General features: G+C 36.6%; 1 protein-coding gene across 1 annotated transcript in view; it reads left to right on the top strand.

Annotated features, from left to right (window-relative positions):
- Positions 1-21,978, top strand: part of POLN (DNA polymerase nu) — a 94,038-nt gene that overhangs the window by 65,081 nt on the left and 6,979 nt on the right. The window contains exons 19-22 of the mRNA XM_050337829.1: positions 197-328; positions 3,189-3,299; positions 6,520-6,598; positions 16,433-16,500. Coding sequence (XP_050193786.1) covers positions 197-328; positions 3,189-3,299; positions 6,520-6,598; positions 16,433-16,500 — 390 coding nt within the window. The remainder of the gene's footprint in view (positions 1-196; positions 329-3,188; positions 3,300-6,519; positions 6,599-16,432; positions 16,501-21,978) is intronic.

The raw sequence follows: 21,978 nt of genomic DNA, 5'->3' as shown, positions 1-21,978 counted from the left end.
CTTCAGTAAAACATTCAAACTGAGAGTTAAGCATTTATTTTGTTGAAATGTGACTGTAGTATATCAGATCCATCCTGTGTCACAGAGAGAGCTAAGGAAAGTTAATTCCAGTAATTGTGCATGTAACAGTGCTATTGTATGTAGTGGATTTCTGTTCTGCTTTATTGCATAATAAAGGTAATTTCTCTACCACCAGGTAAGGAACGTCTTGCTGACTGCTTGGGAATTACTCCTCTTCAAGCAAGTCAGTTTATAGAGAGTTTTATGCAAAAATACAAGAAAGTGCATGAATTTACAAAGAAAACCATCGAGCAATGCCGAAATAAAGGTAATCCAAAATCTGTGACCGTCTTTTATATACTGATCAGCACTGTTTGACAGTGGTGAAGATTCAGCTCAACCCAAATTCTGGGTTATAGGACAATAAAAATGATGGAATATCATTTCTTGGTGAATCAGGTTTGGGGTTTTGTTTCTTTTTTTAACCCTAAGAGGAGCTGCTTAAGCCTGTCTGCCTTTTCTCAGAAAGATGCTAACAGAATAAGACATCTGTTCTCAGAGTGAACCCTACTTAATGTCAAGTTACACTGCATCATTTTGACATATGATGGACTCCAACACAAAGAACCCCGGGGAATCTTTTACTTAATAAATAGGCTACACGGCTGCTGGACCGTGGAAGCTCAGCCAATTACACAGCCAATTTTTTAAAACTTATTTTTTATTTGCATCAGTCAGAATTTATGTACTTGAAGTTCAGGTGGTAGCTGTGATGACAGATGTGTGCAGAGTGCTTCTTGGAGCCAGCAGCTGCAAACTCTTCTTGCATCAAATTTGTTGTTAGTCTACGTATTCATTTATATTTAGTGAATCCTAGGAGTGCAGTAATTTGAAGAGAGAAAACATAGCTGCTTGAAATACTGTCTTTTAAAAGCTAATTAGCAGAACTGTCAAAATTGAGTTCTTTTGTTTCTTAATAGGGCATGCAGTACTAAGACATTTTGTAGAAATAAATAGTAAATTTGCAATATAGTATTACCCGTCATCGTATGTCATGATATAAACATATAATTGACTTCTAGTCATGAAAATGGGTAGTATTCCTTTTTTGTACTTTGTAGGGCCTAAAAATCTGCTGGAAGTATGAGCTGTCATTGTGTCAGGCAGTTGCATTCCTTTATTCATTAATATTAGTCAAGAAAAGTGAAGCCACTTCATAATCTATTTTCAGGTAGAATTGAGCCCAACATAAAGTACCTAGTAAAATATTACACAGTGTTACACATTTATTATATATTTAGAATCTATTTAAAATAGCAGCATTTTTTTCTTAAAAATGAATGAATTTCAATATACAAACTTCTGTGGTAGAGAATCTGGTTTATAAGCTTGGTAGACAAGAGTGTCATGACTAATGTTGTAATGCCATAAAGACACACTTGTCTAATTACTTCTTACTGCTCTTGCACTGCTGTCTATCAACCATTTTTTTTAGCCATTAATGGTAGAACAGCAATCTGTTTGGGTTGTACAACCTCTGAAAATCTGCAGCAGATCAGCATTATTTAATATTTTTCTTGTTAATCCACCTCAGATTCTAACTTTCCAACAAAAACATTCCAACCTAGTGAGGTCATATTTAGGTAAATTTTCTTTATCTGCAGTTCAGAGGTGAGCAGCACCCACCCTACTACTATTATTTAGGTGTTGTGAATGTCTAATACTCCGTGTAGACATGATAAGCTTATAAATAATTATTTTTGATGAAGATATTTGTTATTGTATTTATTACTATATTGCTGTTGATTTTAATGAAACTGTTGGCATGTTAAAAAGGCTGTATTCAGATATGTATTTGCAGATTAATCATTGACCCCAGACACATCCTCTGCCACTGTTACATGAATGATGGTATTTGTTTGGAGATGCTGATCAGTTATGAGTACTGCAAGGGTGATTCAGTTGTGGAGTCACACCTCGTGGGAATAAGGAGATTACAGCAAATCTGTTTTTACCTGAGAATATAATATTTCAACAGTTCCATCTTTAAATATTGTTCTTTGTGGAAAATCTTAGTTAAACTGGAAAGACTGATTTGCCAAAGAACATCCTAGCCCCCAGATAACTCAGTTCCTTGCTCCAAAACTGGTACTTTTGGTATCAGCATGTAGTAATTCGCAGGAAGCAGTATTAATTCAACAGAGCCATCTTCTTGCTCTGCACACAAGCCTGGGTGTGTGTTGTTCATGGTAAGGTTCTAACTTTTTCTTTGAAGAGGTCTCCTTACCAACCACTTGTACTTGCATGGCTTGGTTGCCACAGAGGAGATGAAGCCGTGGCAGTCTGAACTTCCATGGTATATAATGACAATTCATGGGTAGTCAAGCTGATTAGAAGTACAGCAAAATAGTTTTTTAAAGATTTATTTTTAATGTGGATGATCTTTTCATTTGTCTTAAAATAAGAAGTTTCGTTTTTAAGATGAGCTAAGTTTTTGTATGTGTTCTTCTGATAAGAGGATCCTTGCATCTCTTTTCCCTCTCAACTCTTCTCTCTTGCCCTCTAAAGTAGATTTTTTTAGCAAAATACATCATTAGTCATAACATAAAGCTTTAACTGTGTTTTCAGATGTTTCTTTTAAAAAATTCCCACCACACTAAAGTTAAGGAAATTTGGCTGTGAAAGGAACACAGAAATGCCACATAAAGGAAATGGAAAAAAAAGATATAATTTTTTTTCCCCAAAAACTATTTTATATTTTTGGAATATATTCATTACTGATTTAATTACTCTACAAATCGATTTTCTTTACTATTCCCAAGTAAACTACTCATTGCATGGAAAGCTCTAATTATGACTGCTAATAGGTAGCTAATTCTGCTAGGTATTTATAGTTTCATCTCCCAGAGAGAGAGTTTGATGGTTTATCAGTAGACATTCCTAATGAAAATACAGCTTTAATGAACAGAAGTTTTCCTTGTATAACATGTACTAATTCTCTGACTGAAATAATTATTAAATCCAAAATACAATAAGCATTTCAAGTTTAAATAAGGTCTGTTTTCAGAGTACAAAATATTAAATTGACTCAGGCAGCACGTAATTACAAATATCTATATTATCTTCAAAAAGAATATTTGAAATTTAATCACTCTTACGAATACCAATTTCTATTTAAATCCTACCAGGTTATGTGGTTTCCATAATGGGACGTAAAAGACCCCTGGCCAATATCAATGCCCAGGATTACAAGTTACGCACTCAAGCAGAGAGGCAGGCGGTCAATTTTGTTGTTCAAGGTAAAGAACTGCCCACCCACCTTCCTGCTTATCTACCTGTCTCTTTATCTCTGCTTGGCTTTAGTGACCAACAGTTCTGGTAATCTCAGAAGAGTGAATATTCTTGTAGTCTGCGGGAGGAAGCGTGAGTTTTACTATGAAAGAGAAGTTAAAATTATGTAATCTGACTATCTTGGAAATTGCCAGTAAACAACAACAATAATAATAACAACAACAGTATAAATATTTTAATACATTGGAGTGCTCTGTGGTAGTTAAATAATACAAACTATGTATAGAGAGAATATCTAGAATTCAGTTCTTCTGATGCATTGTTGTATTTAAACATTTTCCTTTCTGGTTTTCGTAGTTTGTTATTCCAGAAGGGTTTCTGTGATTATGCTGCTTACAGATTCTAGCTTTTATTTTGCCAGATAGCTTTAGTTTAAGAAATACCAAACATTACAATAATTGTGTGTTGTTGTTACTTGATTTGATACCCAACTCATTCTTTGTAAGAAACATTCAAACTTAATTCTGTGAAGGGCAAGAAAAAAGGTGTTTTTTCTCAGAAAAACATTGCCAATTTACCATACAGATTGAAAATGTAGGAATCAGTGGTAAGTGCTTATATGCTAGTTAATCTGATGCATTAATATACTCTGTTTAAATCCCTTGGGTTTCAGTTGTGTACAGAATTTAGCTACCCAAGGGAAAAAACCAACCTGAGCTGTCAGTCCAAGACTGAGATCCTTCCTACCAAGCTATCCCTTGGAAGAATTACTTTTTTAATTGGGTGATACTGACAGGGTTTTCCTTAAGTTATATTGGAAGTGTACAATTTATAGGCAAGTGAAAAGTGCTTTCTAGACATGGTGATGGCGTGCTCCTTATAAAGTGATTTGGATTTTCCTTTAGAAAGGATGGTGTGTTGGGTTGTTTGGTTTTGTTTTATCTCTCCAAATATTATTAATTTTAATGTTTCATCTTTAAAATGACTTAAGTATTTATGTCATGTTTGACACTCCTCATAATTTGTAACTGACTTTAAGTACTGTCTCTGCAGAGACACCTACAGATCTAGAATTCTAATAAATACCCTTTTGCTGGAGTGATAACTGTGCTCGAGTGACGGTGCCTTGCTGTAGGAGGCCCCCTCCCCCGTAGAATTTTAAAATATCCTTGTGAGATCTGCAGCAAAGGTTTATGGGCATACCTGTTGTGGTAGTTTTAATCTAGGCCTTCCTTGGTGACCAGTTTGTAACGAAGGAAGTGGCCATGTTCCCAATATTCCATACAATTTTTACATAGACCAGGGTATAAATAAGAAGGGAGGAGAGGCCTTCGCTCTCTTCTCTTCCGGCGAGGTTCAGGACTCTAAGACTGTAAGATCTTTATCAATTATGTTAAAAACTTTTGTCACAGTTAGTGAACTAAACTGCATTTAATTTATGTGTTCTATAGTTATACCTAATAGTCTAATTAATTTAAGTACTTTGCATTTTGGTTATGGTAGCAGCAACTGGTAGCAGAAGACTTCTGATGCATGACAGTATTGAGAGGAATGTAGAGTTCCAGCTTTTACTTGCTGTGGGTTTCTCACCCTTCTTTCATAGTGTTTTTTCTCTTTTTAAATTCTTCCCAGTTCAGTAGTTTTCACCAATATACAGCATAATATTCTTCAGTTATGATTCAGCTCTACCTGTCCATATAGAGTAAATAATTAATTTTATCTTTTATAATTTATTTATAGTTGTTACAAAATCAACGAGAAGGATATAATTATTTTCTTTTTAAAATTTTAAAATAGCTTATCTCTAAAAATCATATCTCAGAAAAATGATTTTGAGAATTCTTTTATATTTTATTACCTTACATTTTTTCTTGAAGAGTATATATTGAACATATGTATTGTGATGGTCTAAATGCTCAATTAAATGGGTTTATTCTCATGATCACTAAGAAGATATTTACCTGATCTTTGCTGAAACATCCTTTTATACCAATCTATTCTTTTTTGTGATGTATTGAATCAATTTGACACATCATTTGAATGGGAAAACAAGACAGGTATTTGAGGCTAAACTCTCAGTCAGACACTGCCATCTCGATTATCAGCCCTAGGTCTGCACTTGGTACAGTAAATGACCAAAACAGTCTCAGCAAGAGATTCAGAGGAGGCAGTTTGTCATCAAAAACTGTGGAGGAAGAAGAGCTGTTAAGTCTGAGTCCTCATTCTCTTAGACATTCTCCCTTAGCCAGAAGGGCCAACCCCAGGGAAGTGGTCACAGCACCAAGCCTGACAGAGTTGAAGGAGTGTCTGGATGATGCTCTTGGACATCTTAAGTCCTGTAGGGATTTGGACTTGATGATCCTTATAAGTCCCTTCTGACTGGGGATATTCTATGATTCTATGATCATCTCCCAGCATGGTACCCTTACAATTTACCTACCTGGCTGTTCCTTATCCCTACTCTGGAAGTTGAGCCATTTGGAAGAAAGAATTCAAAATTCATTGAGTTACAGGGTGAGAGAAGGGCAATGTCTGCGATCTAGGACATTTAGGATATCTGGTGGGACGAAGATGATTATGGCTTCCAATCCTTACTTTAAGGATTATTTCTGTAGTTTATCTGATAAATCTTTTATGTCAAGTGTATGGCTCAGAACAGAGCCTTTCACCAAACTGCAGGCCTGGAGAATCATTCTGCCTCTTGATCACCAGAAATGTGCCATCTATTATGTACCATGACACTGTTCTATGCACCACTGCTCCTAACACTGTAATGTAATGAATATACATCACATACACATGGAAATATGAAAAAGTACAAAATTAAGGTTCCAAATTGAATTGCAGCACTGAAACAATTTTCTGACCTTTTGTGACATTAAATTTTAATTGATTTATAGGTAAATTTTAATTCAAACTTAAATAATTTCAAGCTTTTTTTTTATAAAAAGGAATTTTTCCACCTATAGCTATGACTGACAAATTCACCTTTAATTTATGCATAATTTCGTATTGTTATTTTCTGGTTTTAATTAACTCATAATTGTTTTGTTTGTTATTCATTAATCTTATAATTTGTTACAAATATTACATTAATTGGATCTGCTAGTTTTGAAAATTCTTACAATTCAGAATCTTCAGATGTTTTTCATTCCTATGCCATAGTTCCAAGAGGAACATTTTCCTTTTGCGTGCTTTAAATTAAAAGCAGATCCCTTTCTTTCATAGGCTCTGCAGCTGATCTTTGTAAAATGGCTATGGTGAAGATTTTTACCTCTGTTGTCATCTCTCCCACTTTAACAGCCAGGTTAGTAATGAATGACTGCAAAACTGTTTGTTCTTAAAACAAAGTTGGTTGAAATGAATATGTTTCTGGCGTTTTAAGCAGCTGTAGAAATATCATGTATGTCTCTGAATCTTTTAACAAGCAAGGACTTGTGGGATGATTTTATACATTTTAAGTTACATCTTTGTACTTTAATGGTTGGATCTGTAAATCCATCCCAAGGCAATAAAATGCCCCAGGGCCATTTAAACTCAGTCAGATCCAGTTCAGTGGTAGTTCTGCATCTTTGAAATCAAGCCCACTGATCATATCCTTCCTGTATTTTGAGGGTATTGTACAGTGGGAATTGAACATTCAATGGGCTGGGAAAAAAAACAGGAATCAGGAAACCAGTACTCAAGCAAAATAAATGGACATTTTTTTATTCTTGTATAGATGACTTTCCTTTGCTAAAGAAAAGCTTGGTCATCCGGATTCTCTTCTGCTGTGACTGCTGAGAGTTGGGCAGGAGATCACAGAACATCCTCAAGAGTTTTACACCACTAGCAGAAATAATGAAGTCTACTTTTTCCCTGTAAAAAGGATGGAGGGGATGGTGCAGAGAGCCAGGGAGTGTTATTATTTGCTGAAATAGAAAGATACTTTGAAGTCAAACAGGCAGAAAAAAATCACAAACAAATGAGTTCTCATCTTTTGTAATGCTGTAGTAAACAATCCAGTGGCTCATGAATTTGTGCAGTAGAAGTTCAAATAAAAGCAGAGATAGCAGAGAGTGCAGAACATCAGAGTGTCTGTTGTCATCTAGAAGGGGTCATAACAACTTAGCTGTAGCAATCATGTATTAAGGACTTCAGTGGGTATTTAGGTCAGTTCAAAGTAACAGGGTTTGGCCTTTCAAATATACTTGGCAATTATGTGTAATATCTAACCTATAAATATACTGTGTGTGTATCATTTACACACAGCGGTGTTGTTTTATTTGATCCATGCTTGAAAATGTAATTTTTAATTACAAATATAAATTCCATTTTTTTTAATTCAAAGTTAGAGTCGTTCCTCTAGCCAAAAATAAAACAGCTTCTGAGTAACTGTCAAGTGCTCTTGGTAGTACAGATCTGAAACAGGAAATGATTCTTTGGTGCAGATCCTGCCTGCATTCAGACAGTGGTACATTTCTGTGTTAAATGTTGGATGATGCACTATCACATACTGCATTCTACATTTTCAGGCAGATTCTCTGCACTGATCATAACCCTTTTTGATATCCGAGTTGAATGAAGAGGTCAGAATCTGGCAGCTGTGGCATGGGTGAACATTTCTGTACCAGTAGCAAGCAAAACTTCGAGTTAGATTAGTGACAGAGGAGTAGCCAACAGTCTTTAGTAGGGGAGGCAAGTGGAGGTACTGAGAGGGCAAAGAAAGTACTCCCTTCTGCGTTTCCTCCCTGGCACACAGATCTTTAGGTTCAGTAACTGGCTGTTTGTTGTCTGAGAAAGCCAAAGATTTTTGCTACTAATGTCATGTCTGATAGAGCTCGTGAACTTTTCGTGCTCTCTCAACAGAAAATTTTGCTTGAGTTGTTGTTTCTCAAAACTATTTGTTTTAAAGAAGTAGTGTCACCAAATGGCTGAGGAGGTAACAGATATAGGGAAGTATTGGAGTTTTACATGTTGAAATTCCTTCACAGGGGAATGGCTACACCAGACAACAGCAAAGTATCACTGCCTATCCTACTTATTCTTATCAGAAATGTCACAGCTGGGAAAGATCAAACCTGCAAGGACATGTCAAAGAGATAGACTGGTTTAAACAGGAATTTTGAACTCCTGCCAGCCATTAACAACTGGATGGCTTTGCTAGAGGAGAGCATTTTAATAGTCAATAAAGTCCTTGCTGTAATATTTAGTAGGTGCTTAGGGCCAAGCTTGTCAGAAGAGCACAATCAATGCCTTTATAAATTTTATGAACATTCACCTGGTTGGACAGTGGCATTTGAAAGCATCAGTGGGGTGTTGCCAAAAGAGTATGGGACTGAAACTTGAAATATTGTGTTTCCACTTGCCTGCCAGGTGACGTTCAGTTAGTTATTTTTTCAGTGGTCTGTTTCTTGATTTTCTTATCAGTCAAGTCAGGATAATGATCCTAACATCCTTTATGAAGCCCTTTGAAAAATATTGTTAAAAGGAAGTGTGTACATAATCGTTGTTCTTGTTGTAACAGTGGGAATGCACAGTAGCTCTTCCAAAATGAGAAATATAATCAATCTCCTATTATCATCCCATCAGATCATATTCATTCCAAAGATAGCACACTACTATCTTTTCTTCTATCTTCATCTCCTTGTAAGTATCTTTATTTCCCTATTAGAATTTCTAATTTTGGAAACAGGGTTTTCACTTTGAACAGCATATCAAAGAGAAATATCATTTTTACAGGCTTTAGAAATGTTTATGAACATTTACACTGGGAGATAGTATCCTATTAAGCATAGCTAAGTTTTGGCTAACGCTCAACATTGTTCTGCACTGTAAGCTGTTCAACTGTGAGCAACTGTTCAACTGACCCAACAGTGTGAAAGTTCATTTTTGTGTGACTAGCCAGTGAGTAGATTTTCAGTTATTGTTTGCACATATGATACTGCATTTGGAAGTCAGGGAAAGGTAATCAAGTTACATCTTCATGAGGCTTCATCAGGCCTTCTTGATGAAACAGGATATTCCACTGTGACTGATCAATTCTGTTTTGTCAACTAGCAGTCTCATTTTTCTCTTTGTCTTTCTTCATCTTTTAATTCAACTGCCAGCCTAGCAGCTTATGCTGTTGACAGTAAAAAGTCAATCAGTTATTTGGAAATAATTTTACTGAAATTGGGAAAAGTAGCATTAAATACAACACATATTATACAGATCTGATATTAGTATGAGTTGGCTACTGGCATCTCTGCATTTTGTGTGGCACTAACAAGTAATCAAAATTTCTTCAGACTTCTTTCATATTACCTAGATCTTTCTTAAGATGCTGTTCTGCTGCTGCTGGCCAAGTTGCTTGCTGAAAATGTGCTGCTGACATAAATTATTCAAGTGCCAGCTTTTACCTGTCTGATGCAATCCACAGAACCTCCACATGATGTTTCCTGCAGGCAGATGATAGCAAAGCAACTTCTGAAGTGAGATCAAGGCATACAGTAGCAGCTGAAAGAAAGGTTTATGGGTTTGATGAGAGGGTAGAGGTACTCAATGAACTCAGATTTACAGTTGTAGTTCTTTTCAGTGTTTAAAACATCCCTGCAGTGGCAGACACGTGGAAGCTTGGTGAGAAAGAAGGATGCTGGCAAATTGTGGAAGAATTGCTGCCTATAGCAATGATTGTACATGTTATCATTTTGTAAGCTGAAGCTGCACTGATGTTACCCAAAGCCTACCTGGTGCTACATGGACTTCTCAGGAAGTTATTAAAAATTATAATATCCCAATAACATGTAAATTAATTTTAACTAGCCTACACAACTATTGAGTAATTTGGTGTGAATCCAGAAATTCTGCTTTCTCACCAATTTATTGTTCCTTCAGCACTGGACCTGTGCCACAAACACACAGCTTTACTTCTCAGCATGTCCAGAGCCCAGTTAAAGAGAGAGGTTCAGCCACAGGCCAGATCTAAATGAGTGATCTGAAAAGGAAAACCCACCAGCAAATAAAAGGAAAAGGTATATTTTCTTGGTCCCAGCTGCTTTTCAATAGCAGTGGATGCTGAAGGTTTTGTATGTCTTTCTCAGTGAGCAAGCTCCTTAATCAACCTAATGATTTTCTGAGCTGGTGAGCTGTAAATGCAGCTCACTTTTGCAGATAGGTAAATGTTAGAAACAGGCCCTGTCATCCCAGGAACAAGCATTTTGTTATGTGAGCTGGACTTTTTTCAGATACAAATCATGCGATAAATCACACATGATTCATTTGTTGAATAAGTGACTTCAGTTTTAGTACAACACAGGAATCTAGAGGCATTTTTATAGGGTGTGTAGGAATTCAATCATTATTACTTTATCGACTTCTTATCATTTCTCAGGTTCATACAAGAAGGCATACTAATAAACCCAACTGCATGATTACATCACAGTTTCAACCAAATACATTCAGTAAAATGCTTAGAGCTACTGCTATGTGTGTTGATTTTCTTTAACTCTGAGCAGAAATCTTATGTCCCTTTAGCTGTTTCTTTGGGAATTAAATAATTTTTTTTTATCATGTTTCCTCTCTACCAGTTAACCAGCATTTTCAAGTAAATACTTATTGCTCTGATACTCTGCCCACAGCTCCCATCCAGGATATGGATTAACTCTAGCAAGATGGTCAACTTTTACCCTTAGCCTAATACTGGAGAAACAGAATCCCAAGAAAAAGATAAAAGTTTTGGATTCTGCTTGAGAGGAGAGTAAGATTGTTGTTTCACACGCAAATGCTTTTGTTTCAGTAGCAGAAGGGAAGTTCCCAGATTGTATTGCTGTGTCAGAAATGACTGGGAACTCCCCATAGCTGCTGTCCCAGACCACCAATATGTAGCTCTTTGCCTCCCAAAGTGGCCAAGTAACACTTGAATTTCTAGGCAGGCTGTAACTTAGGAAAATCATCCTTTTCCTCAAGCATTTGAAGCAGTATTTTGCATGTATCCACAAGATGGTGAACTGTTACCTGCACGCTTCATGCACAGTCAGCCAGAGCAAGTCAGAGTAATTTATTCTTTGTAGAAAGAACTAAATATATTTAATATGCTTAAATATCACAGCCAAAAAAGGACATTCATGATGTAGCAGGTTTTTCAGGGTTCCTATATGTTAGTTGTTGGATGCAAATAAATGTATTTCATTTATAAAACCCTTTTGTAGGTCACCTTTTAGATTGGTATGTTTTCAAACACTTTGGATACATGCAAAAATTCCATTATCTTTAATTAACCATCTGTTCAGTTTCCTTCTCTTCATGATGTAGCTGCTGAGAAAACCAATTTCATAAATTAGCTGGATTTTTATGGTTAAAATGTTAAAATATCTTGGTCTTTATCAGAAACACTGGAAGAAGTAGTTTAAAGTTAATGTAAGTGACATTTATGCAGGCATGATGTATCTTGAGCTATAACTTTTATAGTACCACATTAGAAATCCTGATAGATGCAACTGCAAAAAAAAAAAAAAATCCAAACAGGAAAATTCTATAAAATATTAAAAGATTACCATAACCTTGTTCTTTAGTTACAGAACAACTTAATGGGCACTTTGTCCACTGGAATCTGTGTATTTCTGTGGGGAAACTGTGGCAAAACTAAATAACAGATAGTATCAGGAAAAAAATGAGTAGTGTTTTAGTGTAGGGAACATGGATATTTCTGAGAAGAATCGGATCCAACATCCATCTGGTCCATTATTGCTGAGTGTGGCCAGTAGCAGATGCTTCAGGAGGGAGGTGTAAGATTTGTAGTAGGGTAGCCTGTCTGTCTGCAGATTTTCATCTTCTTCTGCTTGTGGGGACGAGTCTAAGTTCTGAAACATAAGATTTAAAAGTTCCCACAAATTCATTGGTGTCATAATTTCTAAATGTTCTTGAAGTCCATGCAATTGTTTTACATGAGCAGCCATTCTGGCTTTTTCTGGCAGTGTCTTTAATTACATACCTTTTAAACCAATATTTTATTCTATTAAATATTTATTTATTAAGTGTGAATGTCTCAGATTTTCAAGTCATTAAGTTCTTTTCAGTTACAAAACATAAAACATGTTTCCATTTGCTTTTTGGTTTTGGAGTTTGGTTTGTTTTGCTTTTTTTCATATATCCCCATTTGTCTGATTTCAAAATACCTTTTTTTTTATCTTTTTTTTTTTTTTTTTTAGCCATGTAACAGCTTTTTATGCTTTTTGGGGATTCTTTTTAAACTTATTTTTATATACACAACTTTTAACCATGTACTCCCATGTCTGCAGTTTTGAAGTCTCCCATTAGGCCTTTACAGGTTTCAGATTCAAAATGAAAAATGTGATATTACTTGTTGGATTATTATTTTATTGATCACTGATTGATTTGATTATGTAGAAAAAAGAGATTGCATAGGATTACAAGGGATTACAAGAATATTAATAATTGGGATGTAAAATCTAATACTCTTGTATCAGAAAGTGTTAATACTTTCAATGATCAGGGACGTGGTGTTTTTTTAAATCAAAAAACCCCTGTCTGATTAGAAAATGACTGATTTTCCCCCACAAAATCAATGCATAGAGTTGGGCTTTTCCAGATGTCAGTTCAAAACATCTAAGTCAGAACCAACCTTAATCCCTTGTCTATAGAAGGAGCATGAATTTAATTAGTTTCAGGAACTCTTGGCACATTGTAATGTCCCAAAACACTACATGTGGCTGTTAAAAACCAGCCTCTGATAAAGACTACTACGACAATCTTGCCTAATTTTCAGACAGTCAGGAAAATAGTTAATAAAATATTAGTTTGGAAATCAAAGGCATTCTTATGATCTGTAGAAAAAAAACCTAAAAAAACAAACCAAAAAACCTCATCTCTGCCTGGTTTGCAGTTTGTAACCCAGCTGGCCATACCTCTTAGCAAGAGTTAATGAGAGGAGCTTGCTATTTCAATAATCCTTCAAAGGAAGAGGATTCAATTAAGCTATTAAGCAAAAGTATAGGGTTTTTTTCAAACTTCTTTCACTCAAGGTGTGCAACGGGTGGGTGGGTGCATGCACTGGAATGGTGAAAGCTATGAATTTTGAATGTATAAATTGCTTTGATTTTTTTCTTTCATGTGTGTTGATGCCAAATTGAATGCTTCCTCCTATGGAACAGCATATTGCATGCAAGTATTATAACTTTAACAAGCCTGAAAAAATACAGGTGGCCTTATACTGTAAGATTGTAAGAGCAGAACCCATTCATTTGATGTGAAATGGATAAGAAAAAGAGGTGAGAGATCACCAAAAAAATATCTAACTTGATTGATGAATGTTTAGGAGGAAATAGTGTATATTTCACTTCTTGGCATCAATCTAGGAAATCATGTTTAGCGTTAGTTAAATCTTATGTAATACCTTTCATTTGAAAATAGAAGTGTATTAGAAATACTTATTTTTTAGATCTCACAAATATTATCCCCATTTTCTACCTGAATTTGCATTGCTTAGGAGAGTAGCAGAGTTAGACAGGGAACCATCAAATGTGAACTCCTGTGTTTAGCAGACAAAATACTGTCCTGAACTTCAGCTTAATCACTGAATGCTTAAGATGGGGTAGCTGTAACTGTGCAACTCTGAGCAGTTCCTCACTTAACTGGCAATGTGACTGAGCCGCTGGGCTGTGCTATTCAGGATGATAAGGAGGAGAAACAGGATCCTCTACCCCAGATGGAGAACCAAGCTAAAAGAGCTGTGCTGCTTTCAGCAGGTGGAGTGTGTAGAGTTGTGTCAAGTTTATTTTGCTGTCCATGCAGAAATTGTGAGGTGATTTACATTGCTTCCACGGGTTTCTGGGCACACAAAAAAGGTAACACTTAATTCTGGTCCAACCATGCTCCTCCTGAATGCAGTTTTGCTTTTAGAGATCAGGTGATCAGTAAAAGCAATGCTGAGTGGTTTTGAAAATCCTTTTCCTCCATTCCTAAGTTCTGATAAATGTATGATAAATTTTTTATGTATATTGTAAATTCTTCTAAGAAAGGACTTTTCCTTACTAAAGTATCCAGAATATATGGCTCTCTAATCCTGACTGAAGGCAGGAGACACTACCCTGGTACAAACAATAACCAGTCTATCATGTTTTTGTTGCACTGGTTTAATCAATGCAATTATTTTCACTCATTCCATTGATTCACAGTTTATTCATCCTTAGTATTTACTGTTCTGATTTATATCTTTTACATGTCATTTCAATGATTATGAGGACACTCTTGCTTTAATTAATTTACTTGCATTAGAAATTATAACTTTTCATGGAACTGTATTCTCTTGCTATGGATGATCCTGGTCTTTTCATCTATTTCTTTTTTGTATCCTGTGTCCCAATTTCCTATTAGAAATATGTTAATCTGTTTCCCTCTGCTTCTGAATGTGTTGTAAGTGACTAATAATTTAAGATCTATTATTAGAGCTCACCACACTGTTAGTCAATGTCACATTGTAATTTAAGGCAGCGTGAAACTATCTTAAGAAACTGTGAAAAGTTATTACTAGTAACCATGTTGATGTTTCAGCCATTTGCAAAGAAGTATTTACTTGAATAACTGCTAGGTACTAAGAAAAGTCTGCGATGGGCATTTAATTTAAATAATGGGATCACAGAATGGTTTGGACTGGACGGGACCTTGAAGGCCATTTAGTTCCAACCCCCCTGCCATGGGCAGGGACACCTTCCACATGACCAAGTTGCTCAGATCCCCATCCAGCTTGGCCTTGAACACTTCCAGGGATGAGGCATCCATAACTTCTCTGGGCAACTGTTCCAGTGCCTCGACATGCTCATAAAGAAGATTTTCTTCTTTATATTTAGTCTAGAACCCTGCCCTGTGTCATTTTAAAGCTGTTAGCCTTGTCCTGTCTCTCCAGGCCCTTGGCAAAATGCCTCTCCAGCTCTCTTGTAGCTTCTTTAGGTACTGGAAAGTTCTGAAAGGTCTCCTTGGAGCCTTCTCTCCTCAGGGCTGAACAATCCCAACTGTCTCAGCCTGTCCCCATGGGGAGGTGCTCCAGCCCTGCTGAGCATCTTCATGGCCTCCTCTGGAGCTGCTCTAACAGGTTAATGAGAGGAGGTCTTTCTTATGTTATATACTAATTGCAAAGATATTTGGAAATGGATGTTACAGTTTTATGACTTACATTCCCAGCTACAGTACTTAAAGAAGTAATAAAAAAGATCTAATAGGAATACAGTCTAATCAGGTATACTGTATTTTTCCTACTACCACACTCAAGGATTATATGTGCTATATTACATCTATTCTGCTGTGGACTTAATGAAATATATTTATTATTTCCATTGTGAAAGTTCATTTATGTTCAAACCAGCAATTTAGGGTGCTACTCCTGTAAGCACTCAACAAATAAATCACAGTGCCTATGCAGGAGACCTATCAATATAGGACTGTGGCAGACAAAGAGAAAATCAGAGCAGCAGTTCCATCTCCTTACAAACCAGCTCTAACTGAAGAGCTCAGGTATGTGTAGCTGCTGAGCTTTCACGGCGTTACTGCTTTCAGCTACACACTCTGTGCTTACGAAGGCGACTGTCCCGATGGCACTGGCACTGGATCAGGGTGTGTGTATGTGCCTACAGCTTTATTCTTCAACCCACTTGTTTGTCAGCATGAGGCCCCCCCACTTTGCATATAAGTGAAAACATTATTTCCTGGGAAGGGCTCAAGTCACTGAGCAGCTAGGAGTTAATACTGGTGTATTAGTGAGCCAAACACTTTTACTTTTGACCTAATTTGCATTAGTAAAATCATCCATTTGCAACTACATTTATTCCAGTTCAACTTGAAAAAAGGTATATTAACAAAAATCCTGTCTCCGTAATTTCATGCATTTTTCTGCAAATTACGTTGGTTTTAAGTAATACCTTGTCACATCATCAAATCCCTGAATGAATTCTATAAGTTAGCAAGCCCAGTCTGGGTTTACAACCATGGCCTTTATGTTTCCAGAACATGTGGAGTGACAATTCTTTTAAATCCATTAATGATTTTTTAATTTTCTTTGGATGTTTATTTTCACTTATCATTGTGTGTGTGACAAGTAGTTGATGATACGAATGGGAAGCACTGTTAGAATTTTTTGCATATGTTATCTAAAGTCTCTGAAATTTTTCAGGTTAATTGCACAGATCCATGATGAACTGTTGTTTGAAGTAGAAGATTCTCAAATCCAGGAATTTTCAGGTAAATACAATCTCTCTTGCTCTTTCCCTCCCACCCCATTTTTATTCTGTATATCCTGTGATTTCTCAGAGAATAAGGAGCTAATGTAGCAAGAAGCAGCACATTGATTCTCACAATTAAGAAAATGTATACTAAGCAGATTTTTCTGAATGTTTTCCACCCCTGGCTCTTATGTAGATAAAATGTGATATACTTCTCATCTGGAATTCATCACCATGCTTATTTGTATTTAGTTTTCTTATCAACGTTCCATCATCTAGTGTGTGAATCCTGTAAAACTAAATAATAATAATATTTTCTCCAAGGTTTTTAAGGGTTTTAGAAGGAAATAGACCTTATTTAAAAAGTATGGTTTGGAAAGTAACTTCCTAAATACTTTAGATTGGGCCCAGTTACATAAAGAAGCATGAAATTCCTGATGTAACCATATATAATGTACTGTAATTTCTAAGTTAGTTTACTGCTTTTTTTTATGTTAAGAAATCTTTATGATGGCACTCTCAAGGTTAAGGTTAGTAAAAGCTCCAGCCTACATTTTCACCCTCTCATCTGGCTTACTTCCAGACATTATTTCCTAAGCCAGAGTTTGTCTCAGCATCTGGTACAAATTTAGTTCACAAGAGAGGGCACATAGCAGGCTCTTTGGTCTCTTCTCCAGAAAGTAGTGGATTTATTCCTGTAGGCACCAAATGTTTATTCACAAACTTTGGTCTTGTTTGAAGCCGAACAACATGTTTGGCTGAAACAATTAGCAGAATGTCACAAATGTTTTAAATGAACCATACAAGAAATATCTTTCATTATTACCTAAGCATCTAATAAAAAATTAATTTTCACCTTCCTGTGCTGCATTCATGTGAACAGTGCAATTTGCTATATTAGTCTCATTTCATCATTGATCCCTCTTGTGAGTATTAGTTCAAAATGAGAACATTAAACCTCCACCTAATCTAAACAAACTACCTGGGAAATATTTCAGTTCAATATATTAGGGGCATTGTAATGAATTAGGTTAATATATTAACCTTTGACCCTCTAAATACAGGAGTTCAAATCTGGTTTAAATTAAAAAAAAACACCATACAATTTACTTGAGATTGCAGTATCTACTCAGAAAAGGCAATGTCTAAAAGGGACATAATTTTAGAATTAGGAAGTGTAGCATACTGTAAGAAATCTGTAAGACAGCATAGAACGATTTTTATCTTATTTTACATCAATTTGCATTAAGTATAGCACTAATATTATACCCAAAAGATGAAAATTATTCATGGTTGCATATACATCTAGAAAATCACAGATTCTTTCCTCACTGAGTCAAATTCTGATCTGTATTACCAGTATGAATTTGTAGCAAATTCAGGAAAAATCAATACTTTGCAAGTATAACAAAAAGCTCTAGTTGTTGTCTGGACTCCAGTAACGCATTATCCCACTGTAGAACCGTGATGACTGGGGGGCTTTTTTCTGAAAACACAAAGGTACTCAAGACTGGAGTGCAGACCACACAGCAACCAGCTCGTGTCTCTCCAGGTGTAGCTGCAGCCTGCAGGACAAACATATCTGTAAATTCCTTGTCGTGCTTCGGAGTTATCACCCTGTAATTGAAGTCGCTAAGATGACCTTTAGAAAATGGACCTGGGCAGTTCTAGAGGTGTGAGATACCTTGGAAATTGTCATTGCACTTAACATAGGCTGCCAAGCTTGAGTGGGAGTTTGTTTCATTCTGTTGACTGAAGATTGATTTTTCGATTTGTCTCTACTTTGCCCTAGGAGGCAAAGGAAAAAAGAAAATTCTGCATTACAGGAACTTTCAGATATACTCACTTATGTCAGAACAGAAGAATGTCTTATTCTTAACACAAAAGACCAACGTAGGGCATTCATTTCCTTCTTCATCTTGTGATTTGTTCATTTCCTTCCTCTTTATTCGTCACTGGGGTCGGGGCTCCCAGTACAAGACAGGAACAGACTGGAGAAAGTACAACGAAGGGTCACAAAGATGATGAAGGGTCTGGAGCATTTCTCCTATGAAGACAGGCTGGGAGAGCTGGGGCAGTTCAGCCTGGAAAAGAGAAGGCTCATGGGATCTTATTAAAGTATATCCTTATCTGAAGGGGGAGGCATAGAGGAGGGAGCCAGGCTCTTTCCAGTGGTGCCCAGTGACAGGGCCAGAGCCAACGGGCACAAACTGAAACACAGAAGGTTCCCTTTGAAGATCAGGAAGCAGAGTTTTACTGTGAGGTTGGCTGAGCACTGGCACAGGTTGCCCTGAGAAGCTGTGGACTCTCCATCCTTAGATGTGTTCCAAGACCATCTGGACACTCTCCTGGGCAACCAACCCTATGTAGCCCCTATGAAAGATGGGCTGGACCAGGTAACCTCCAAAGGTTCCTTCCAACCTCCCTGGCTGTGTTTTGTGAATAGTCCTACTAATGGTAAAAAAACTAATCCAGGTTGTCTTAAAAGGGCCCAAAGCTGGCCCTTCTTCAGTGCCATTAATGAGGATTTTGCTTGATCTGAATAGGCAGAGAAAGGGTGCATCTGCACTAGGATCCAACTTTCAGTCAGAAGTACATGCTGAAGCAGATCTCCCTATTGTCCCAGTCCATGGTGTGAACAGTTTTGGTTCACATCACAGAGCAGTCTGAGAGCAGTTGACCTAGATTCCTTTCAGATAAAACTAAATAGGAGCACTCTTTTCTCCTAATCTTTTCCAATTATTTTGGGAGCTGCTAACTGAGGCAACAGATTAGGTATATGGGTTTTAAACCAAAGAAGTGTCACTAGGATGCCTGCTCCTAATTCACTTTAGTGCTTTGGAAGTCAAAATATGGTTTTCATCTCTTTGCCCAAAATTCTTTCACCTTTTTTTTGTAAGCCCTTACTCTTCTTACTTTTATTTGCCAATATTCTTTAGCTGTCAGCTTTGTCTTTACATATCTAATGAGCTTTTGTCCATTCAGAAACTTTAAATCACAGAATCTGCTGACTTGCAGTTTCCAGCCTGCAGTTTAATGATCCAGAGAGAAATTTCAGTTGTACAGTCACAAAGCTCAGTAAAAGGAAAGACGTGGACTTAAAGCTAAAGAGCAGTGTTTGAGGGCTTTAATGGACTACAGTTCAGTGCTGTGTTATTCTCCTGCATTTAGTGTGATCCAAGAAGCACTGGCCTACTATTCAGTGTGTTTGCATTCTGATTCCAATCATGCTTCTGATCTACTTTTCCAGTATAGCAACTACAAATACAAACTCTGTTTTCTTATTTGCAGAATGAATATGAAATCTTTAAATATTTTTACATTTATAAAGGAAGGCCATATAGGTAAATAGTATTATTTCATTAGATCATAGTGCAGAACATAAGCCTTTTCAGCAGCATTTCCCTCACAGAAGTGTTTCCTTTATATTGTTATACAAGATTAAAATGTCTGTTTGCTTCTAAGACTCTCCTGAATGGAGGCTGAGAACTGCCACAAGGAATCATAATGCTGGTGCTTTCTCTAGTTGTGGTTAGGACTTCATAGACCCCAATAAGAATTTTCAGTATACAGAAATCCAGTTTATAATGCATCCAATAACGCACAGATGATTTTGAATCTTTTGAATCTGATAAACAAGAGGTAAACAATAAGGTGTTCTTTTTCTCTGATATCTACTTCTGCACAAAGCACTGCATGTAACAAGTTAGGTGTTATCTGTATTTTGCAAGAATACCTTTTTCCAACAGAATCTGTCACCCACCCTTTTGTAGTATACATATGGCTCGCTCTGAATGGATGAGGCAAAACATCATTTATTTATAACAAGGCTTTGAGTGTCCAAGCTTTGACACAGTCTGAAATACCATGAAGCACATCCTACTCTGAACTGTGTAATTTTCAGCAAAGATATGGCATATTATTTCCCTCAGTTATCTGTTTAGGGCAAGAACATGACAGCAAAAGAGCTTTTTACAATCCTAATTTCCTATTAGAGGGTGCTTGGGATGTTCAAATCAAAACATTTGGCAGAAAGACTCTCAGCTTTACCATCAATAATATGCCTGGTTTCTAGCCAGCTTGCCTGCCTGGCTTCCTCACATCCTGAGTTCTCCAGCAGCCCAGGAAGCAGAAAGGCAGATGATATTTTGGGAATGCCAAAAACTGGGCTCTTGGATCTGAGAAGCCTCAGCATCTCTAGTTCTGAAGTCTGTGTAATCAGGTAGATAGACTGTCCCCAGATCAGACAGTGAGTCTGTCTAGAGACTCTGGAAGAGTATTCAGGAACTGCAGAACCCAGTTTTTTATTTTGTGGGGACTGTTTCTTGCACTGGCACTCCATGCTGTGCTTGAAATGCCTCGTCTGCCCTTGGATTATTCTGAATGCTCTACTGCTAAAAGGGGGAAATCCACTTTGGGGTGAAGAAATGCAGAACAATTTTTTTTTTTTTTTTTTTAAGTAAAGGGATACCTCTGGTTACAACTGTAAAATCTGGCTTCTGATGTGTGTTCTGTAAATACCTGGTGGATTTGAAAGGTGAACTTTACCAATGGTGATTACCATGGATCCTTCCATGTCTTTCTGCCTGCTTAATTGGATCCATTAGTGATAATTAAATGAAAGCCACTTGGTATTTTGAAGTAACATCTTTCTGTAGAAATATATGTGTTTCAGTACTTTGTGTTCAATATCACAGGGCATTAGACTAATTTTTAGAGGTTTATTTTAGAACTCATAATTATACCTTATTGATAGAATTAAAGGATTTCTGCATCTGTTCTTATATTTTGTACATGTAACACTTAGAATTTTAAACAATTTTTCTAATATTTTACCAGGTATAAAATATTGCAGCTGAAATACTTTATCTAAGAACACCAGAAGGACCAGTTTAAGGAAAAAAACCCATCAAGATTAAACTAAGCCTATTTATTTTGCTATTCATATCAATTCAGAATCTTACTACCTAAAGAACAGTATCTTAGGGTTTTTTATCATCTGCCAGTACAAATTTTTGGCTTGTACACAAATTCCATGAAATTTCATTTTATTCTGCTACAATTTCCCCCTTAATGGGCACTGAGGCAGCTGCATAAAAATGTGCACATGTTCAAAAGGGGACTCAAGTAACAGAAGAACAAAAGAATGAACTGGTCATCACAAGTTAGTGACATTTTCTGTCCTCTGAGCTGCCTTTTTCTAACTTGAAAAACACTGGTGCATAAACTAAAGATGCCTCCAGATAGCCTTCAGTTTGCAAAAATCCCTGTTCCATAGATCATATGTCTGGCCAGCTTTGACATGTTTCTGGACTCATAATTTCATAGGTGAGTGCGCTTGAAAAATGTCTTCAGTTCGATAGGGACAAATAAGCTTTTGTTCCACAGCAGGCATGCGTGTCTTTCCTTTGTTCCTATTCACAGCACTTTCAATAACCATATTTATCCTGGCCAGTATCAAGAAAATCTAGTATATGCTAAAACATACGTTAAAATT

The sequence above is a fragment of the Myiozetetes cayanensis genome, unplaced genomic scaffold, assembly GCF_022539395.1.
Source record: "Myiozetetes cayanensis isolate MyiCay16 unplaced genomic scaffold, myiCay2020 scf7, whole genome shotgun sequence".
NCBI lineage: Eukaryota > Metazoa > Chordata > Aves > Passeriformes > Tyrannidae > Myiozetetes > Myiozetetes cayanensis.
The sequence above is the reverse complement of the archived record's forward strand: the minus strand, read 5'-3'. Positions and strand labels throughout refer to the sequence as shown.